Below are 18,751 nucleotides of genomic sequence, written 5' to 3'. Positions count from 1 at the left end.
AAAGAAGCCCTGGACCTGGTCAGCCTGGGCTTATTCACTGTGCTACTCACCAGCTGGCTAGACCCAGGCCAGAGAAGCACTGAGATCAGTTCTCCCTGATCCACAGTTGCCTTGCTTGCAAAATGGAGGCTTATCTCCTAACATTAGTCCCTCATGAAAATGTGTGTGAAAGTATGTGTAATGATGATGTATGGTTTTTTATGGCCATTTAGGTTACATGGAGATTGACAATGACTGGTACCCAAGCAGGAGACAACCCAAACCACTAATAAATACGTACAGGACCAGAGGAGCGGTTATGGTTATAGACCACAACTTATTTCTTTATTAACACTGGGTGTGGAGGACCACCTGAGCAGCTCTCCTTGAAAGAAGGGCGACTGTCTCCATTTTGACTGAGCCTGACCCTATTTCCTCGTATTGTTCTCTACAGAGCTGGCTAGGACTTCTGTTTATCTTTCAGCTGGCCTTAAGCCATATGTATTGGTCTAGCTGAGGGGCTGGTAATAGTCTTTGAAGGTGGCATGCATGTTTCCCTGGTAACCTACACTTGCTGCTCTTTAATGTGAGCCGGGTCGAGACAGGACCGAAGAGCTAATGCTCTGCACTGCCAGCTGGGATCGAGCCTCGAGACAGGCTATGACTTCCTGGGGCTTGAAAGACTACATCAAAGCTGAAGCACCAGACCCCCTAAAACATTAGATGCTTTCTCTATGGCATAATTATAATGCAGATTACTCTCTCTGCATATCCTCTCTGCATATGGCGGAGGTAAATGTAGCCACTCACCTAGCTCAGCTCACAATGGTCACCTTCCCACAATTCTCAGTCATTCCTCCTCAAGCCACTCCCCCACTGAATAAAAACTGGGTGGGGCCCTGGTTCTCTTGGTTCTGGGAAGCCATCTTTGTGGCTGGACTTAGAGCCCCTTAACTCCCCAATGACTGAAAATATAATTTAGTGTCTCTGTTTTTGCTGTGGGTTGCATTGTAAGTGGTAGATTGGAATCAACTTGATGGGATTCCAATAACATAACTTTGGGATGACAAATATTGGCTTCTTGGACCAAGACGAGGACCTGGAAGGGACTCCTACAACTGGGGATTGAGCCCATCACCTTTTTTTGAGATAGGGCCTTGCTAAGTCTGTCAGTAGGCCAGGCTGGGTTTAAACTTGTGGTCTTCCTGCCTTATCTTCCCAGAGTGGTAGGATTACAGGGGCACAACACAGAGACCTGGTTTTACCTTTCACAAATATGGATGATATTGGGCTTCTGTTGCTTTGCTCCTATAGCAGCTAGGCCAGTCAGTTGCAGCTTGTCCTTCACACCCAAGAATCTTGATGCAGTTTGAAGGTAAGCATTCCAAAAGCTGTGTCTTCTCTTTGTTTAATGTTTCCATTCCTGTACCATGTTTTTGTATAGGTTTCTTCTTCCTGAGTCACTGTGTAAAAAGACTTTGGGAGGATCCCTGGCCTGTTAATTTATTAAGATAGAGTTAGCTCCATCAGATAAATGTGAAGTATTTCTAGCTAAATGGATCCATCTTGAGGCCATACTCTAAATTTTTTAAATTAATTTTAATGAGAAAGAAATAGCAATGAGACAGTTTCAAGACAGGTTAGTAGGGCTTACAATAATTAATACATTGCATGTTGTTGTCTTCGTAGTAGTTGTACAAGATGCAGACATGATATCTTGTCTAAACACTATTAGTACAAATCTTTCTTCTCACTGAACTAAGAGAAAGAAGCTGTATATCTATCCTAACTCTTTTGTATATACATATATAATTTTCTCACTACAAGATGGTCCTTCATTTATATTCCCCTTTTTTGTTTTGTTTTGTCAGAGATGGGTATTCCATTGCCATTCAAATATTGTAGGTGCTTGAATTCAGCAAAATAACCCAATATAGTCTAACAGTCCATAACAGTAGTGGGTTATCAGCAGAACTGGCAATGTCAGAAGTTGTTGACTTGAGCCTTTTACAGCTCAGCATGTTAATATGGCTTTACTTTTTATACCTTGTGGTTATACTTTTCTGCTGGATGGCTAAGACCAAGTTAAAGCAAGACCTATATAACTAAAAATGTAACTTTTGTATATGACAAGATCAGTCAGATCCCCTCAGGATTTACCCTGAAACCATGTACAGCAGTTTGTAGATCTTTTGACAGTGTCAGCCATGTGGATGAGTCACAGCCATTGCTTGACCAATTTGCTCTCTGTGAAAGCCTGAGAGAATGTTTTTCTCTCTAGGTGACTCCTTAGGCATTATACATCGTCGATCACTTTCCTCTGTGGCCCCATAATCTCCTTGAATAGAAAATTTGGGACACCGCTGAGTTACAGGATGTTACAGTACAGGTTCTCTTATGTCCTGAGTCCTCACTGACCTTGAAGGACTAGGGCCAAAATATTGGCTAACCTTGTAGCCCTTCTTTTTCTCTAATTTTTGGTCTGCATACTTAAGTTGTTAACCATCCAGAAGAGAAGCTGGATTTTTTTTTTAAATCATGTATTTATTTATTTACTTACTTATTTATTTGGTACAGGGTCTCGCTACACAGCTTGGACTCACTGATCCTCCTGTCTCATCCTCCCCAGAGCTCTGATTACAGGCATGCCCCATCATGCCCAGTTTCGGGGCTGGCAGGGTATGCTGTACAGGGGATCAAATCCTAGTCCTTGTGCCTTCCAGGCAGGCACTTAGACCACTGAGCTGTCTCCTCAGCCCAAGACCATACTCTTTAAGTGAAATAAGTTGGACACATATGTTAAAATACAACATTGGGGCTGGTGAGATGGCTCAGTGGTCTAAAGCACCTACTTAGAACAAGCTAAGTTAAGCAAAGCACAGGGACCGTGGTTCAATCCCCCAGCACCACATGTCAGCCAGCCCCGCCCCCTGGTGGTCTGAGCTGGCCACACACACACACACACACACACACAAATAAATAAATAAATAAATTTATATAAAAAAATACAACATTGTTTCTCTTGTGTGAGAAACTGAAAGTATAAATAAGAACTAAAATGTACAATAGATACTGGAAATGGGAAGAAAATGTTCAGATGAGAAGAACAAAGGAGGGGGGAGGGAAAAAGGAAAGAAGGGACAAAAATAATAGAAGGAAAAAATGGAAACAAAGCTTTTGTAGGGAGAAAGGGTTGAAGGGGGAGGGGAGAGAAATGGAAAACAGCAGCAAAATATGTCATGTACAGGTATAGATTCCCTATGATGAGTGTAAACACTATATCTAAAATGTACCAATTAAAAAAGAAAAGAAAAAAAGAGTTGGCTCCTTCAGTCTCTTCGCATGCCTTTGTTGTTCCCTACTTCTGAAGCTACGTGTTCCTTGACTCACTTTCCCAGGGCCTTTCTCTCCGTCTACCAACTCAGGGTTGAAATCTGAGCACAGAGGGCATGTTCCTTTCCTCCAGCCCTGTTGCCCCCGCAACCCCTCCCATTCGTCCTGTGCGCTCCACTCACTAGCACTCTTCACCTCTTTCCCCCCTTTATCCTTAGTGTCTGTCTTCCCATAACCTGGCTTTTGCTGTTATTAACCACTTGACCTGATCTGCACCTGGCTGGCTCTTTCTCTGATTACTTTCTTGTCTTTTTTGCAGTATGTGATGCCACGTACCCTCATTATTTGAGTTACCTGTCTTCTCTTTTGAGTTCCTATTCTGTAACTCCATTGGGGTCTTTCCTGGTTCATCTTCCTCCTAAACCTACATCTTTTCCAGGTCTCTGCTCAGCCTCCTGCATTGTTATGCTCTTTCTAGGTTTAACCCCACTACTCTCTGAATACCCTCCTCTCTACACCTGTCCTTTGAGCCCTAGTTCCCTGTCTGTGGTGCTCTGGATGTGTCACCTTGTGTTGTTGCAGGGGACTCAGGTTCAGCCTCTCTAAAATGAAATATTGAATTCTTTCCTGCCTCTCCCCATCCCCCCAGTCAACTCTAAAGCTGAGTTTTTTGAGCCTCTCCTTTGAACTTCCCATGTACAGTTGGCTGTCAAAACCCTATGGATGAAATCTTACATCCTCATCCCATTCCTCTTTTTTATTTCCTGCATTTAGGACAGGGTCTACAGGGTCTCACTACACAGATTGGACTCGTAGTGATTCTCCTGTTTTCAGCCTCCCAAGCACTGGGATTACAGGTATGTGCCACCATACCCAGTTTCCATAACTGTCTCAGCATGCCCTGAGGGTGGGGCTGGCATGGCATGCTGGTTATCAAACCCTGCCACTGTGCTCTGCCTAAGCAGGCACTTTATTCCGCTGAGCTATCAGGCTGGCCCTTCATTCCTCTTCATTTTATTGTACCACACCCTGACTGGTTCCTTGGCCATTTACAAGTGCAATAACTACCCAGTTGCCCTTGCTGCCTTCAGGTTCTCTTTTCTTCTACTGGATTAATCAGCCCTAGAGGCTAGCCCGGTCAGACCCTGGCTGCCTCTAGCTCAAGTCTCCAGCAGTTTCCAGCCCATGCTTAGTGCTAATCTGCATCTTGTTACATTCCTCCCATCCTGGCAATTCTTTGTGCTACAGCCAAACTGAAGCACTTGCTGATCCTCTTCAGGTAGTCAGGCTGAGGCTTTTCTCTTTCCCCAGCCTACCTGTGTTTTAAGACCAGGCCAAAAGGCCAGTCTCCTGAAGTTCTTTCTGCTTGCCTTTCAGTGCTTGGGAGGCTGAAAACAGGAGAATCACTACGAGTCCAATCTGTGTAGTGAGACCCTGTAGACCCTGTCCTAAATGCAGGAAAAAAAAAAAAAAAGAGGAATGGGCCATTGACCTTCTTGTCCTCTAAAATCTGGTATTCTTTTGCTATTGGACTGTTGGCATGTAATTTCTCCCATCACCTTTGGCTAACAAAACTCGTAGTCATCTTCAGTTCCTCCAAAACACTCAGTAGTGTACTGTGAATACATTAACATGTTCACAGTGGGACCGTATGTCTAGATGCTGGGCAGCTTCGGCACACCAGTGGTCCATGCATGATTCTGCATTGGATGGCCCAGGACAGTCCTGTGAGGTGGTGTGAGTTGCCTGCAGCAGGGTCATATTAAATGCTATGAGTGCAATCCAGTAAACACTGTAGAAATAAAGCATTGAATGCTCTGGCCTTCTGTCATCACCGCCTTACTGCTCAGTTGAAGGTGGCTATGTGAGCCCTTCATCCCTGGCCCCATTTTATCACCTCCTTCCCTGTGGGGTTATCACACCTTTTTGGAGCCTTAAAACCTTTCTTTCTAATACTTACATGTATTCACTCTGCCTCGTTTGTGCAACTTCAGCTTTTTAGAATCGAGTGTCTGTGCTAATCCCAGCCTTTACTCTCACACTGTATATAATCCAGTTAATCTTATTTCATGCACTTCCCCATACCAGAGGAGACTGAAGGGAAGATACTGAGTAGTGACAATGTATTCATTAAATGGTTTAAAGATTAAAAGTAAATGTTATAAATTGGCAAAGTACTTTGTAATCTCATTTTTCATGCCATAGCTAGACATGTAAGACTGATCACTTCACCAGTATATTTGATAGTGAGGCACGGCCTGTTAAATAAGATTTCCAGTGAGACCGTTCCCCATCCTATATATCTTTATAGTCTTGATATGATTGGTGGGGGGTGTATGAGAAAAGGTGTGCCTTGGAAAAACTCGTATTTTGAAAGAAACTTTTAAAGCATTTTCACATATTGTACAGGTAGACATTATTTATTATTCAATCTCAGCTAAGGTTTAGAAAGAATCCAGTGGTTCTTCTGAGGTCATGGAATAATGAGGAGATTTAGGATTAGAAATTTAGGCCTTGAAAGCCAGATGTGATGGCACAGGCCTTGATACCAGCACTGGGAAGGCTGAAACAGCAGCATAACAGCAAGTTTGAGGCCATCCTGGGCTACATAGGAAGACCCTATGTCGAGGAGGTGGGGGAGGAAAGAATGGGTGGGGGAGAAGGCGAAGAAGAAAAACAGCTCTTGCGAATCCTAGTCAAATGCTGCTTCTAAGAATAGGCTTTTCACCTTCCTGATGCCTAGTGTCCCATCAGCATTGTGCATTTCCAGAGGTAACAAGATTCTAAACATGTCCATTTTGGACGATGAGAACTGGCTCAGCCTGTCCTAAAAGCCAGAGATTGACCCTGTGGATGTATTAAGAACCCACTTAATAGAAGGAGTGGTGGGAGTATTCAGAGCCAACCAGTTAGTTACACCTTAGCTCAGCTCTACTCCCAGGCAAAATGCAGCTCTCTGCATTACAAGTGCCCAGGGAACCTGGGGTAGAGGCCCAAGATTGGAACCCTTCAGGATTAAAATTCCCTTCCTAGGTGAATACAGCTTCAGGGCTTCAAACTGGACGCGTGAAATTTGTAGTTTGTTTTCTGTCAGCTTTGGTGAAGAAAAAGGAAGGGACAGAACTAGAATCTTTCTCGCTTCCTAAGGGCACACTGTGATCCTGCTGTTCTCTGTTTTGGGTCAGATGGATGGGAGGAGGACTAGATGGCTCTAAAATGGTGGAAACCCGAAGTCCGAGGCCCCGCCGCGAATCGGCAGGCCCGCGGGCACTCGGCGCGCTCTCGCCCCGCGGGACCGAAGTCCGCTCGGGCTCCGGGCGGCGTAGACCCGCGCACCTCCGGCTCGGACCCTCTCGGGCGTAGCCTCCCCGGGGGCGGCCGGGCGGCCGCGAGGGCGCTCCTGTGGGTGGGCGCTCCTCCGCCGAGCCCGCGACCGACGCGGGTGCGCCTCCCCGGGGCGGCGCCCAGGTGCGCGGCTCCCGCCGCCCTCCGCGGCTGTGCGCTCCTGTTCAAGCGATAGTAATCGGAGCCTTTTCCGTTACATGAGGCCCTCAACCAAAGATTGTAATTCCAGCAGCTTTGTTTGGGAAGGCAGCACGGCGGCCCGGCGCGCGGCACCCCGGCCGGGGCGGCTGGAGCGCGCAGCGGGGCGCGGGCCCATGGCCTCCCCCGCGCCCTCCGCGTGGTACGGCCTGCCTTGCCTTGCCTCCGCGGCGCTGTTATGCTAATCAGGTGACGTCACCGCCTGCGCTCGGAGAGCGGCTCTGGATTAAATTACAAACCGGCGGCTGCGGGCGGAGGTGTGCGCGCTGCTCCGGCGAGCTCCTGCGCTCGGCGGCGGCCGGGCAGGCTCGGGATTGGCCGTATTTAAACGTTTTGAAGCACGACTTGTGCCCCCTCCTCCTCTCGCTCCTTGGTAATGTATTTCAAGCTTCGAAGCAGGAGCCACCGAAAGAAGGGGGAGCACAAGGAATTAGATGCCTGAGCGCTAACTCCTCGCCAGGCTAGCGTGGTGGACTCTACAGCCAGCGTCTATCAAGTCGCCCAGCGCCTGTTTCCGACCCGAACGCGCGGTGCAGCGCTTCCCGGCGGGGCGGAGAGCCAAGGTGCGCAGGAGCTGCTGCGTGTTGGATGGGGGCAGGAGGTGCCGGAGCGGGGTTTCCAGTCTGCAGCCCACCAGAGCGCTACCCCGGGCATGATGGAATTGCAGAGGACGTCCAGCATCTCCGGGCCGCTGTCCCCGGCGTACTCGGGGCAGGTGCCGTACAACTACAATCAGCTGGAGGGGAGATTCAAGCAGCTCCAAGGTAAGCAAGCCTCCGCCCGAAGGCCGCGTCCGGGAGTTCCGCGGCTGCGGTGTGTGCCGGGCCCCGAAGCGTCTGGTCGGCGGAGCGCCCCATCCACTGCCTTCAGGAGCAGCTGCTCACCCGACGCTGTAGTAGCCACCTTTTGCACTTCCTGGTTGTACCTATTGCACACACAACTTTAACCCCCTCTCCCTTTTCCAAGGGAGCTCTTTGCTCTTAGGAGATCAGTGCTCACAGATGAATTACTGTGCTACTGTTCTGTTCCGGGTGGCCTCTGGCTCCCGGGCTCTGCCCTCTTACCTCAGGGAAGCCTTAAAGGTGTAAAGTGCAATGCTCCGGACACGGTCCGTGGAACAATAGCGAAGAGGAGGAGGGAGTGGTCTTTTTGTTCCTAAGCCTCCTGTAAATTACAGTTTTGATTCTAAAGGTTGATTTTAACTCTTTTGATGTATTGTGTTGGGGGAGAACCTTCCCTTCAGTTTAGTTGGCTGTGTAATTTATAATAAAAGCCAGGTGTTGTCATCGCAGCCTTGTGGGTTGGGTTAATTGAATCATTTACAGGTTTCTGGAATCTGTATCAAGCTTAAATTATTGAACGTGTCTAATATTTTACTGCACATAATTTTTAGGAAGAGCAGACTCCTCTGTTGTTTTTCTGCCTGCAACCCTCGGTTGTCTTTTCCTGCCCAGCCAGCAGGCCCTGGCTAGTGTGTCTTAGCCCACACACCAAAAAAGTTCAAAACTAAAAACTGAACTCCTTCTGTTTGGAAGCCCCAGGAGTTAGTGGTGGATTGGGCATGGCTCTACGACTGTAAAGTAGCAAGTAGTATCTGAAAATAGTATGTGTTTCTTGTCTTCACTCTTCCCAGAGGCACAGATGTGGTTCGCGTCGTGTGAGGAGCGGAAGGAGCAAGCACCTCCTTCCTAGAATGTTTTCACTGGGAAGGAGGAGAGGACATACTGCCTTCATTGGCTTATTTATCTTGTGGAGTAGTTGACAGTAGTGACACTTATTTGGAAAACAAGAGGCAGAACTATATTGGATTTTTTTAAACATTTGCTAGACAGTGCAGCATTCTTTGGGCAATTAGCTAGGAGGAAGCTCTGTTTGCTTTAAGGAATGGTTTGAGTCTTTGGTTTATTCTTGACTCTTTAAAATTGGAATTTGCTTTTTGAAAACTTAGGCGAGGAAGGCTTGCAAATGGTAAAATACATGAGTATCCATTCTGTAGGTCTGTGTTAGGAACACCAAAGTTGTGTGGTGTGACAACTCAGGGTGTGCCCCTCTAGGCATGGCCCAAACGCCATATGTCATTGTGTCATTCTGCCAAGGCGAGAGCAACCCTGGGGGACCCTTGATGAGAACACCCACCACTATCTCCACCCAGCCTATGCCTTGCAAAATGAAGAGAAAATATAAAGAGGCAGGAGGAACGCGCCTCCAAGCCCACTCTTAAGAGAAGGCTGTTATTCTGAGAAGGTTGGTGTTGGTTGTAAACTGCTCACTGAGCTGCATGTAGCTTACCCACAGGAAATGTCTTAACTGTCCTCTCTGGACAAGTAACTTTTAACTTTAAAAAAAAAAAAATTATTGCCTGTAATATTCTGTCTCTTGTGTTTTTCTCAAATCCCTTTAGAAATAGTGGGCTTCACATTGTATCTTGGCTTAAAATTTTTTAAATGACCTTTCCCTCTAACTTATTTTTATTTTTAAATATTGTGGTTTGTAGTTGCTCAAGACTAGTGTTGATATTTCTGTAACAGAAAACTGCTCATGTTGAGGAACTGAGAAAGAGCAGATTAATTTTCAAGTACTATATGTGAGTCCCTAACTTTAGGCATTGTAAATAACTTTATGAGAATTAGGGTAGACCCATCCCTGGCTTCATACTTTGTTTAGTATTTGTGGTTCGAATTGTCACATATTTTTTGATAACACATAGATTCTATCGGCTGATTCAATTTTGTACATCTTACAGGGCTGCCTTTTTTACTCTTGTGGGTATAATCTTTCCTAGCAGTTATCACCCAGAATTGGCAAAATGTCCTCTGCATCTTTCATTTTTTATGCCTCCTATATGAATTTATTTATTTAGCATCCATGCCTGAGAATACTGTAATTTTTGTGGGAGTTGTGCATTTTTGCTGGTTTCAGATATTTCCACAGGATCCCACAACTTCTAAAAGGGATAATTGAATGAGATTTATTGTTATAATGGAGAGTCTGGACTGTTTAGATAAAAATGTATAGAGATTTATATGTCAGTAAATAAGTTTGATAAAAGCAAAACCTTTGGCATAAGTAACTGGGAGATAGACAGTGCCTTTTTTTTATCACAACTTGTTGCTAAGGACAGGCAGGGTCTTCAAATTCTGACAGCTTTAGTGTCAAACACTGACACATACCTGCTTCTCCTGCCCATTTTTCATCTGCAAGATCAAGCTGTCCCTTTTCACATGATCAGTTCATGTATCTTATAAAATTGTTGTTTTTTTTCTTTTAAAAATTTGTATTAGTACATGTTTGCAGTATGTAATGTTTACATTCCTTGTGTGGAGTTACACACATAACACATCTTTGTTGTTGTTTTCATCCCCTTTTCTCCCTCCCTCCATCTCTTGGGTTCCCATACCATTGAGAAAGATTTGTCTTCCTAATTTTTATTGGATAGATTTTATTTTGCTCTTTAGAATTTGGCTTTCTCATATAAGAGAAATCAGAGGCCGGGAGACATAGCTCAGTAGAATAAACACTTGCCTGGCAAGCACAATGGCCTGAGTTCAATCCCTGGTTCCACAAAAAAAGAGAGAGAGAGAGAGAGAGAGAAATCATATGGTATTTAAACTTGTGTGCCTGATTTATTTCATTTCACATACTCTTGAGGTGTATCCATTTTCCTACAAAAGACTCAAATTTATCTTTATTTATAGCAGAGTAGTACTCCACTTTGTACAAATACTGCGTTATCTGTATCCATTCTTCTATTGATGGATATATAGATTGTGTCTAAGATTTAGCTTTTGTGAATTATGCTGTAAACATGTGTATGCATGTATCAGGGTAATGTGATGTCTTTAATTCTTTGAAAACGTTAACCCCTAGAAGAGGAATACCCGAGTCAGATGGAATTTCTAGTTTGAGATTTTTGAGGAATCTCCCTAGTGGTTGTACTAGTTTATATTCCCACCAACAATGTCAGAGTATTCCTTTTCTCTCCCATCTCCATCCTCACTAGTATTTATTACTTAATTTCTTGATGGTAGCCATTCTTTCTGGGGTAAGATGAAATCCGTGTTATTTTAATAATTTTCATTTCTCTGATGACCAACAGTGTTGAACATTTTTCATTTATTTATTAGTTATTTGTACTTCCATGAAATATCTATTTTATTTTACTTGCTCATTTTTTGATTAGGTGATATATTTGGAGTCTAGTTATGAATTCTTTATATAGTGTAGATATTAGTGCTTTGTAGAATAGCTGGTAACATTTTTCCCATTTTGTATGTTGTTTCGCTTTGTTGGTTGTTTCTTTTGTTGTGCAGAGCTTTTTAATTTCACTTGATTCCCCAGGGCTGATTCTTGGTACTATTTCCTGTACAAGCAGGGTTCTGTTCAGGAAGTACTTGCCTGTGCCTGTGATTTCAAGAGTTTTACCCATTTTATCTTCTAGCAGGTTGTGTTTGTTTATTATTTCTTTGATCCATTTCGATTTTAGTTGAGTACGTGATAAGAGAGACGGGTATGGATTCAGTCCTTTTTCTGTATGTGGATAGCCATTTTTCCCAGAACTACTTTTTAAAAAATAAAAATGTTGAAACAACAAAACTCAGCCACGTTTAGAAAAATGTGTTTATAGTAGTAGAGGTTCATGATACCTTCTGTCCATTTCACACCTGCTACTTGTGTTATTTTTCCCACTTAGAAACCAAAGCTTTTGCCTTTTGTGCTAAAGAAATTCCATACTCTGTAGGTTTTCATTAAAAGACTCTTCCAAGTGGCCCCACCCGGTATATTTCCTCTTCTAACTGTGGTAGTCAGATCTCCCAGGCAGGAGACCTAGGCTCTAATGTTCCCTGTCTTGCCTCCCTGAGGTCCAGAGCACCAATGATCCCTTTGCTTCTGGCAGTGAGATTGTAATGAACATGAGACTGGTTAAAGAGCATCAGAGGTTTTTTTTTTTTCTGTCGTCTTTGCGTTCTACTCCAGGGTTTGGCACCTAACATTTTGGAGCTTGTGCTTTCTCTAGCTCTTTTGGCTCTGTATGAATTTACAGCAAGAAGAGCCATGGAGTGTCTGTCTCCTTGTGTGTGAGATAAAGAACTTCAATTCATTGGAATGCCTTGTTCCCCAAGGCTATTACATGCTGAGAGTTGCCTTTGAATTTTTTAATTTTAATTTTTTTCTTAATTCTTGGGGAAAGAATAGTGATGGTTTATACCTATGAATCACATATTATCAGAATAAGCTGGGTAGATGGAATGAGGCAGGCATTTTTCTAGATCCTTTCTCCTGCTTACCTGGCTTATTTCTACCCCCTCTGAAATGAGCTATAGAAAAGCCCCCCGACTGGTAGATAAATGATCAAGGCATTGAAAGCATTTTTCTAATCTTGTTATAATATTATTACAATATTCTTTCCTGGATTGGCTTAATTAATTTGGTGGTTATTAAACAATTTTATAAGTGCTGAGGACTTGCTGTTTACAAGGTTAGTTGGTCACTAAGCTAGAATACTCTATTTATGTGTTTATTTATGAGACAGGGTCTCACTATGCAGTTCAGGCTGGCCTTGAACTCACTATCTTCCTGCCTCCAGCCTCAAGTTCTGGGTTTGCAGGCATGTGCACCACTTCTGGTTCAAACCAGGTTACTTTATTTATTTATTTTTGGTGGCACCGGGGATTGAACTCAGGACCTTGTGCTTGCCAGGCAAGCGCTTATTCTAAGCTATCTCCTTGGCCCAGGTTACTTTAAAGCAACAAGGATTCTAAAAATAAATACTAAAACTGCCTTTAAAATATGCTGGTTGCTTTTTTGTTTATTATTATTAGCAAAATTTATTGATTACTTGCTTGTCAGTAGGTCGTTGTTTTCTGGTTAGAAAGTAGGGGTGAGCACTGTTTTAGATATTTCAGAAGTGATGGCTGAGCTGACCAAAGAGTGGGAGAAAATGGAAAGGTAGACTTGTTCTGCAGAGCACTAGAGCTTGGAATGTTGACAGATTCTATGTTACTTAGAGCTTTATGTACAGAAGATGAGGGGTAAGAAGGGGGTGTGAAAGGGTAGTCCCTGTAAGTCAGGTTAAGGAGTTTGGAAGTAAATCAAACAGTGTGATGCACTGGAGGATTTTAAATAACTTGTTTTGGCTTTTTATTTTGTTCTGGGCCATACTGCAGATTTTGAACCTAGGCTTTGTACACTGAGCTTTTCACTAGGTCGCTGAGTTGCCCAGGTTGGGCTAGAACTTGTAATCTTTTTGCTTCTGCTTCCCAGAATGCTGGGGTTACAGGCCTTTGTCACCAGACCCTGTGTTTTAATCCACTTTTTGAGTATGATGATTGGTTTTAGAGGGTGGTGGTCACAAGAGGAGGCAGGAGACTAGGGCTGAAGTTGTTGGGGTGGGAAGCTTGGAAACAACTTAGATTCCTTGAATTATGAACTACAAGGTAGTTGGAACCTTGTTATTTGTGATGGTCAGTAGTTTACTTGCTATTTATTAGAAACACAACAACTCATGTCCATCACAGACCTACTGTATCAGAACCTCATTTTAACAGGTCCCCTGCACATTTAAGTTTAAGAAATATAGCCTTGGAAATAACTGCTACCTGCTCCTACCTCATAAACAGAGATGTTTAATGTTTATGTTTCACATATATTTTTCATAAAATTTAGGAATTTTTGTTTATTTTTATAGTAAATTACTGTTTTAACTAATTATAAAAATAAACTTGCATGTCTGAATGAGTAATAAGTAAAGTTTAGTATTAGTCTAGAAGATTATAGAGCTTTAAGGCATAGTTTGATTCATGGCTTTGTAAGTCTTAGAATTTGGCTAGGATTTTATACTTGTTAATTGTACAGTTTTAGAAATATTTTTAATTTTTTAAATATTTTTTAATTTTTATTTTAGGGAAGGGTCTACAGGATATTCAGGGTCTCACTTCTAGATTGGACTTGTAGTGATCTGCCTGTTTACAGCCTCCCAAGAGCTGGAATTACAGGCGTGTGCCACCACGTCCAGTCTCAATTTGAAACCCTGACCCCTGCGCCTACTTGCAGGTGCTTTAATCCTCTGAGCTATTTGGCCGGCCCTCTAGAAATTTGTGAGGTTAACAAAACACAATTTTTTTTTTCATTTATCTACTTTTTATTAATGGAGAATTACAAAAGTACTGTGGGTCAGTTTAATCTAAATTCTTCCAGTATTTTAGCAAGAGAAGTAGAAGCATCCATTCCTTCTTTTGGTCTCAAACCTTTTAAACTATTTTTTTTTTAATGAAGCAAAATAAAACCTCCTTTCTATCCAGTCTTAATAGAGTAATATTGTGTTACATGAATGTTAACTGTTTTTGGAGTTTTAGACTTAGATCTGAGATCTGTAAACTAAACTAGCAGTGCCTTCAGGTTTTGGTGTTAAATATGGATTTGAGATACCTTGTTTTTTGACAAGTGCTCATTTTATGAATATACAGGTGCCCTTCTAAAATAGCTGGTATTGATTAGGTAGGATAGAAAAAGCACCAGATGAGACTCGTCCGAAGTTTTGCACTTTCAGAGAAGGAAGAGGGAGAGCCTCTCCAGATCCTCCTGGCAGAAAGAGTCAGGCGCGAAGGGGAGTAGCAGTAGCTTGCAGGTGACTTGAGTCAAGGTCTCTCAAGGGGAGGGTTGAGGGTTATTGACAAAGTTAAATATTTCTAATGTACCTTTGTATTACTCCAAACATTTTAATATATTTTTATATCAGCAGGATGGAATGCTAACCCTTATTAATTCAATTAACTTGATTTAATTTCTGCAGCCACCCCAAGGGCTACATATTCTTCTTAGATAAAGAAACAAAGACTAGTTCACATAAGATCCTACAATCCTACCAAAGTGTAATTTTCTAATAGTACTTCAAATACATACAATTTACCTTTATGGTAATCGGTATATACATATTGAGATTTTTCTAGACTTCATTTTTAGTCTTTACTCAACATTTCTGAAGTGTTTCGTTTGTGGACGTTTCGATGTTTCTTGCCAATTGTTGCCTGTTTGCTTTGGAAATCAGAGCAGTTTATTTACTAGTCTTAGCCTGTTATCTCTGGAATGGAAGTGATACAGATTTTGTGCACTGAGATTGTTTTGAGAAATAGAGATTGTGAAAATTGATTTGGCTGGTGTATAGTAAGTGCTCAGTAATCCATGGCCGTCTTTATTATGGTAGTCTACAATACAAGGCTAAGCAGGATTCACTTTCTGATCTTAAATGGAGTTCCTCAGCCCCCACCCCACCCCCAAAACCTCACTGAGTGTGGTTTCCTTTGATCATGTTAGAGGAGTGTTAGTTTCCCTGAAAATGTACCCTCTTTTTCCTTTACAAAGAATACAGGTCGATAGCAGTCCCTTGGGCCAGGTGACTTTTGATGTAGGTTGAAGGTCACAGTAGTGCTGTCTCTCCCAAGTTCATGAAAAGCATCTGGAGTACCTACTGCCAGAGCAGAACACCCAGCCCTAATCGGAGAGCCATGTTTGTCTCATGACACTGCTGAGTCCCAGCTGATGTCGGCTGCCCTTTACAGCGACCTTGAGTGCCTAGATGGCTTGCTTTTGAAAGCCTTTCTTAGCCTGTCTCTCTCTTCCCCAACCCAGGTTTCAAGATGCACAAAGCCTTTAAGTAGCAAACACAGTAATTACGATAGCATGGAGACACAGGTTGGCCTATATTTGGACTTAAAGTCTTCATGAAAGATTTGGCTTTTCTAATGCTGAAATGATGCAAGTAGAAAGCTAATTTGGGGATCACGGAGGCACACACACTCTGTTCATAAAGAATATGAGCAAAACATAGATAATTGTCTAAAGGCTATGTTTCTCCCCAGTGGCAAGAAAATAACATGGGCAATGTCATTTTGGTAAATCCAGCTCCCCCCAAGTGTTCAACTGCAGTAGAATTTTGGAGTAAGCTATTTTTCCAAAGAAACATCAGTTGCACTTGTATTTTGCTTGATATCCTTAAGTCACATGTAGTATTTTCGTGGCCTTGGTACACCTATGTGCAGTTGGTGGTTATAGTCACGATACCTTAAAATGTAGCTTTAGTATTTTTTAATTGACTTTCTCTTAATTAAGAAACTTTGAAGGGGTCTTTTTTGTTTATCTTTGAAGCTCTGTTTTAAAGTCTGAAAAATATTTGGAAGTCTCTGTGCTGTTGAACAGTTAAATGCCAGTGAGTTTTTACGAGCTTCAGTATATACAGTAGCTTCTTAGGTGTCACTGTGCGTGTAGTAGTGCACAGTTATGTTTCTGGTGCTTGAATGTGGTATTCTGGTTTCTGTTATTCCTCTTATAGAGCTTTAAAGAACTTAAAAAACTTGCTGTAAAATGAGGGGAGATGATGCATTATGTGGAAACAACTGCTGAGCAGATGAAATCCACGCTCTGCAGAGACTGTTGGAGTCTGGGAGAACTGCGCAGAGAGGAGGGCTGTCAAGGACTATAAGTCTCATTGTAGAAACACTTAAGTGTGGTGAAAAGCTTGTGGGCCATGCAGTCATAGACATCAGCATTCAAATCCTGCTCTACCAGTGATTAATTAGATGATCATTCCTATTAAGATCACTAGAGAGCTTTTGAGTTTTAGCATGGGAACTTCCACATCCAGGAAATCTCCCCACATTGGGTGATGGAGGCACCCTAATTATGTGTGGCAGTACTATTACTGTGTCTTACTTACTTTTCTCATTACTGGAACAAAATACCCAAGGTGTTTTTAAGCTCATAGTTTGTAGGGGCTTAGTCCTGGCTCTAAGGTAAGGTGGCATAGTAGCACAGAAGTCCATAGAGTGCAAAAGGTAAGCAGCACATCAAGGGATGAACCCCTTCTTATCCAGGCTACTTAATGCAGCCAGCACTCACACCCTTAATCCTAGTGCCTAGCATTGCACCATGAATCAAGCCCAGCATCACACACTCAATATCCAGCCACCTCTGAGAAAGCGCCACCTATGACCGCCTTTGGCTTTGTGGGGGATAAGCCCTAACACTGTACACTTGGGTGAAGATTTGTGAACTCTCAGGAGGACATTTGTATACATTCATCTCTTTTTTTTTTTTTTTTTTTTTTCTGGCTGCTTCGCACATAAATAAATGTCTCATGAATGAGCAAGTAAACTAACAGGAGTAATACACATGGGATCGTTTTAAAGTGAGCTGTTCTTCCTCCTGGTGCTTCTTGCTTCAGAAGAGTATTCCAGTTACTTAATGAACACTGTGTTGAATAAAAGAGTGAATTACACTCATGATAATGACTGTCTATGATGTAAACTAAAACTCCAGATATGGCTGGCTTAGGCAGAGCTTATTTACATTTTCTGATAAGGAATTTGATGTAGCCCTAGTGACAACATGCCTGAACCCCCATCCCCAACCTTTCTACCTCCTGTGAATGGACTCCCTAGTATACTGCAGAGTGCTAGGGATTAGCTTTGTTGGGAAGAGAAAAAGTTCCCACACATTTAAGTACTAAAGTGCTTGGAGAGGTAGAACTTGTTCCTTGGAATTTAGATATTAAACTGTCTTTCATTTTCTCTTTTTCTTTTGAGGGTAACAGTAGTAGTTGAAGAAGGAAAAAGTCTAAGGGCTTCACTAATGTATCATAACTACATAGCAGAAAAATATAAAACATGCACCTTGTGATACCAGGATTCGTTTTCCTAGGTGTGGTGGCTAGTTACCCTTTTATATTGTGTGGTCATGAAGCAAACATGACTTTCCTAACAGCAAATGTGTCTTTGCTTATGGAGATACAGAATGAGTAATGCTTTCTACATGCCAGGCAGTTAAATCATACTCTGAGCAAACAGAGGCAGAGCTCAGAAATTTAGATAACAGATTAATGCACACGCTGAGCCTTTCCAAATGAAGTATCCAGGGGAACTAATTTTGGCCAAGAACTACTTCCCAGCCTTCGATGCCTCCCTATTCCTTTTTAAAATTTTTCATGTTTTCTTCTGCAGATATATATGATTTCAGCTTTAAAGCTAGAAATCATTTTTCACTTTAAACATAAGCAAAAAATAAAATAAACATAAGCAGTTTTTAAAAGTCATAGTCATATAGCAGTGGGCTTGACTCTAGCCCACTTGACTGAGAGTTTGGGGCCACAGAACCACATACTGTATTTTTGTAGGGGGCTGGTAAGTTTACATGGCTCTTGGGGGGAGAAAGGTGAGTTTAAGGGAAAGACACTGGGGCAGTGGCCTGCTGGGTGTAAGCCCCAGGGGAGAACAGTTCATGGGTCTGACCACCTGTTACTGTCTGCCACCAGTGGCCTGGAGTCAGATGGGAAGGCCAGCCTAGACCCCTGCAGATAAGATACTCAGGGACACCCTTGTCCTTAGGCAATTCCAAAATGACCTTTCTTACCTCGTTTTCCTGTGAGCTCATGAATTATGTCATTGATCCTGCCCTGTCCGTGTTTGATAAGGAGCAACACTTCCTTCTGTTCGGTGTTTCAGGAGCAGAGAAGTGAAACACAGATCACCTAGTGATCTGGCACTTGATTTCAGATATACCCTTCCACACTTTCCAGTGGGAATTCACAGTTTAACTTGCTGGTCAGGGTTCTCTGTATTAAAAACAAACAGCTCTTACTAGGTAAAGAGAGCTGGTTCTTAAAATAGTTACAGTTCTTATGATTTGATCCCTGATTAATACTGCATGTTATGAAGGGTCCTATCTGCATCTCTTCCATAGGTTTTAGGATTACAGAGAGTACTGTTTCTATCCTTGCTTGCCTCCAGGAAGTTCAGAAACAATAGACAAGGGCGCAGGATAGGGCTCATGTAATGGGATTTTAGTGGGCATATATAGGAAGGGGGTGGCCCTCATACAGCAAAATGAAAGATAGCTGCCCTCCCTG

At 42.7% G+C, this 18,751-nt stretch overlaps 1 protein-coding gene across 7 annotated transcripts in view; it reads left to right on the top strand.

The window, feature by feature from the left end:
* Positions 1-18,751, top strand: part of Sptbn1 (spectrin beta, non-erythrocytic 1) — a 197,644-nt gene that overhangs the window by 86,638 nt on the left and 92,255 nt on the right. For 2 of the 7 annotated variants that reach the window (XR_002818547.1, XM_004643408.2), the window contains exon 1: positions 7,120-7,619. The exons of 4 other annotated variants lie outside the window; for them this stretch is intronic. Coding sequence is in view for 2 of the 3 variants with exons in the window: in XM_004643408.2 (XP_004643465.2) it covers positions 7,508-7,619 (112 nt within the window). In the remaining variant the exon portion in view is untranslated. Of the gene's footprint in view, positions 1-7,119; positions 7,620-18,751 lie in introns of those variants that run through there. One more of the 7 variants, XM_023703549.1, reaches the window with a different exon arrangement.

The sequence above is a fragment of the Octodon degus genome, unplaced genomic scaffold, assembly GCF_000260255.1.
Source record: "Octodon degus isolate 3935 unplaced genomic scaffold, OctDeg1.0 scaffold00174, whole genome shotgun sequence".
In the NCBI taxonomy this organism is placed as follows: Eukaryota; Metazoa; Chordata; class Mammalia; order Rodentia; family Octodontidae; genus Octodon; species Octodon degus.
The sequence above is the reverse complement of the archived record's forward strand: the minus strand, read 5'-3'. Positions and strand labels throughout refer to the sequence as shown.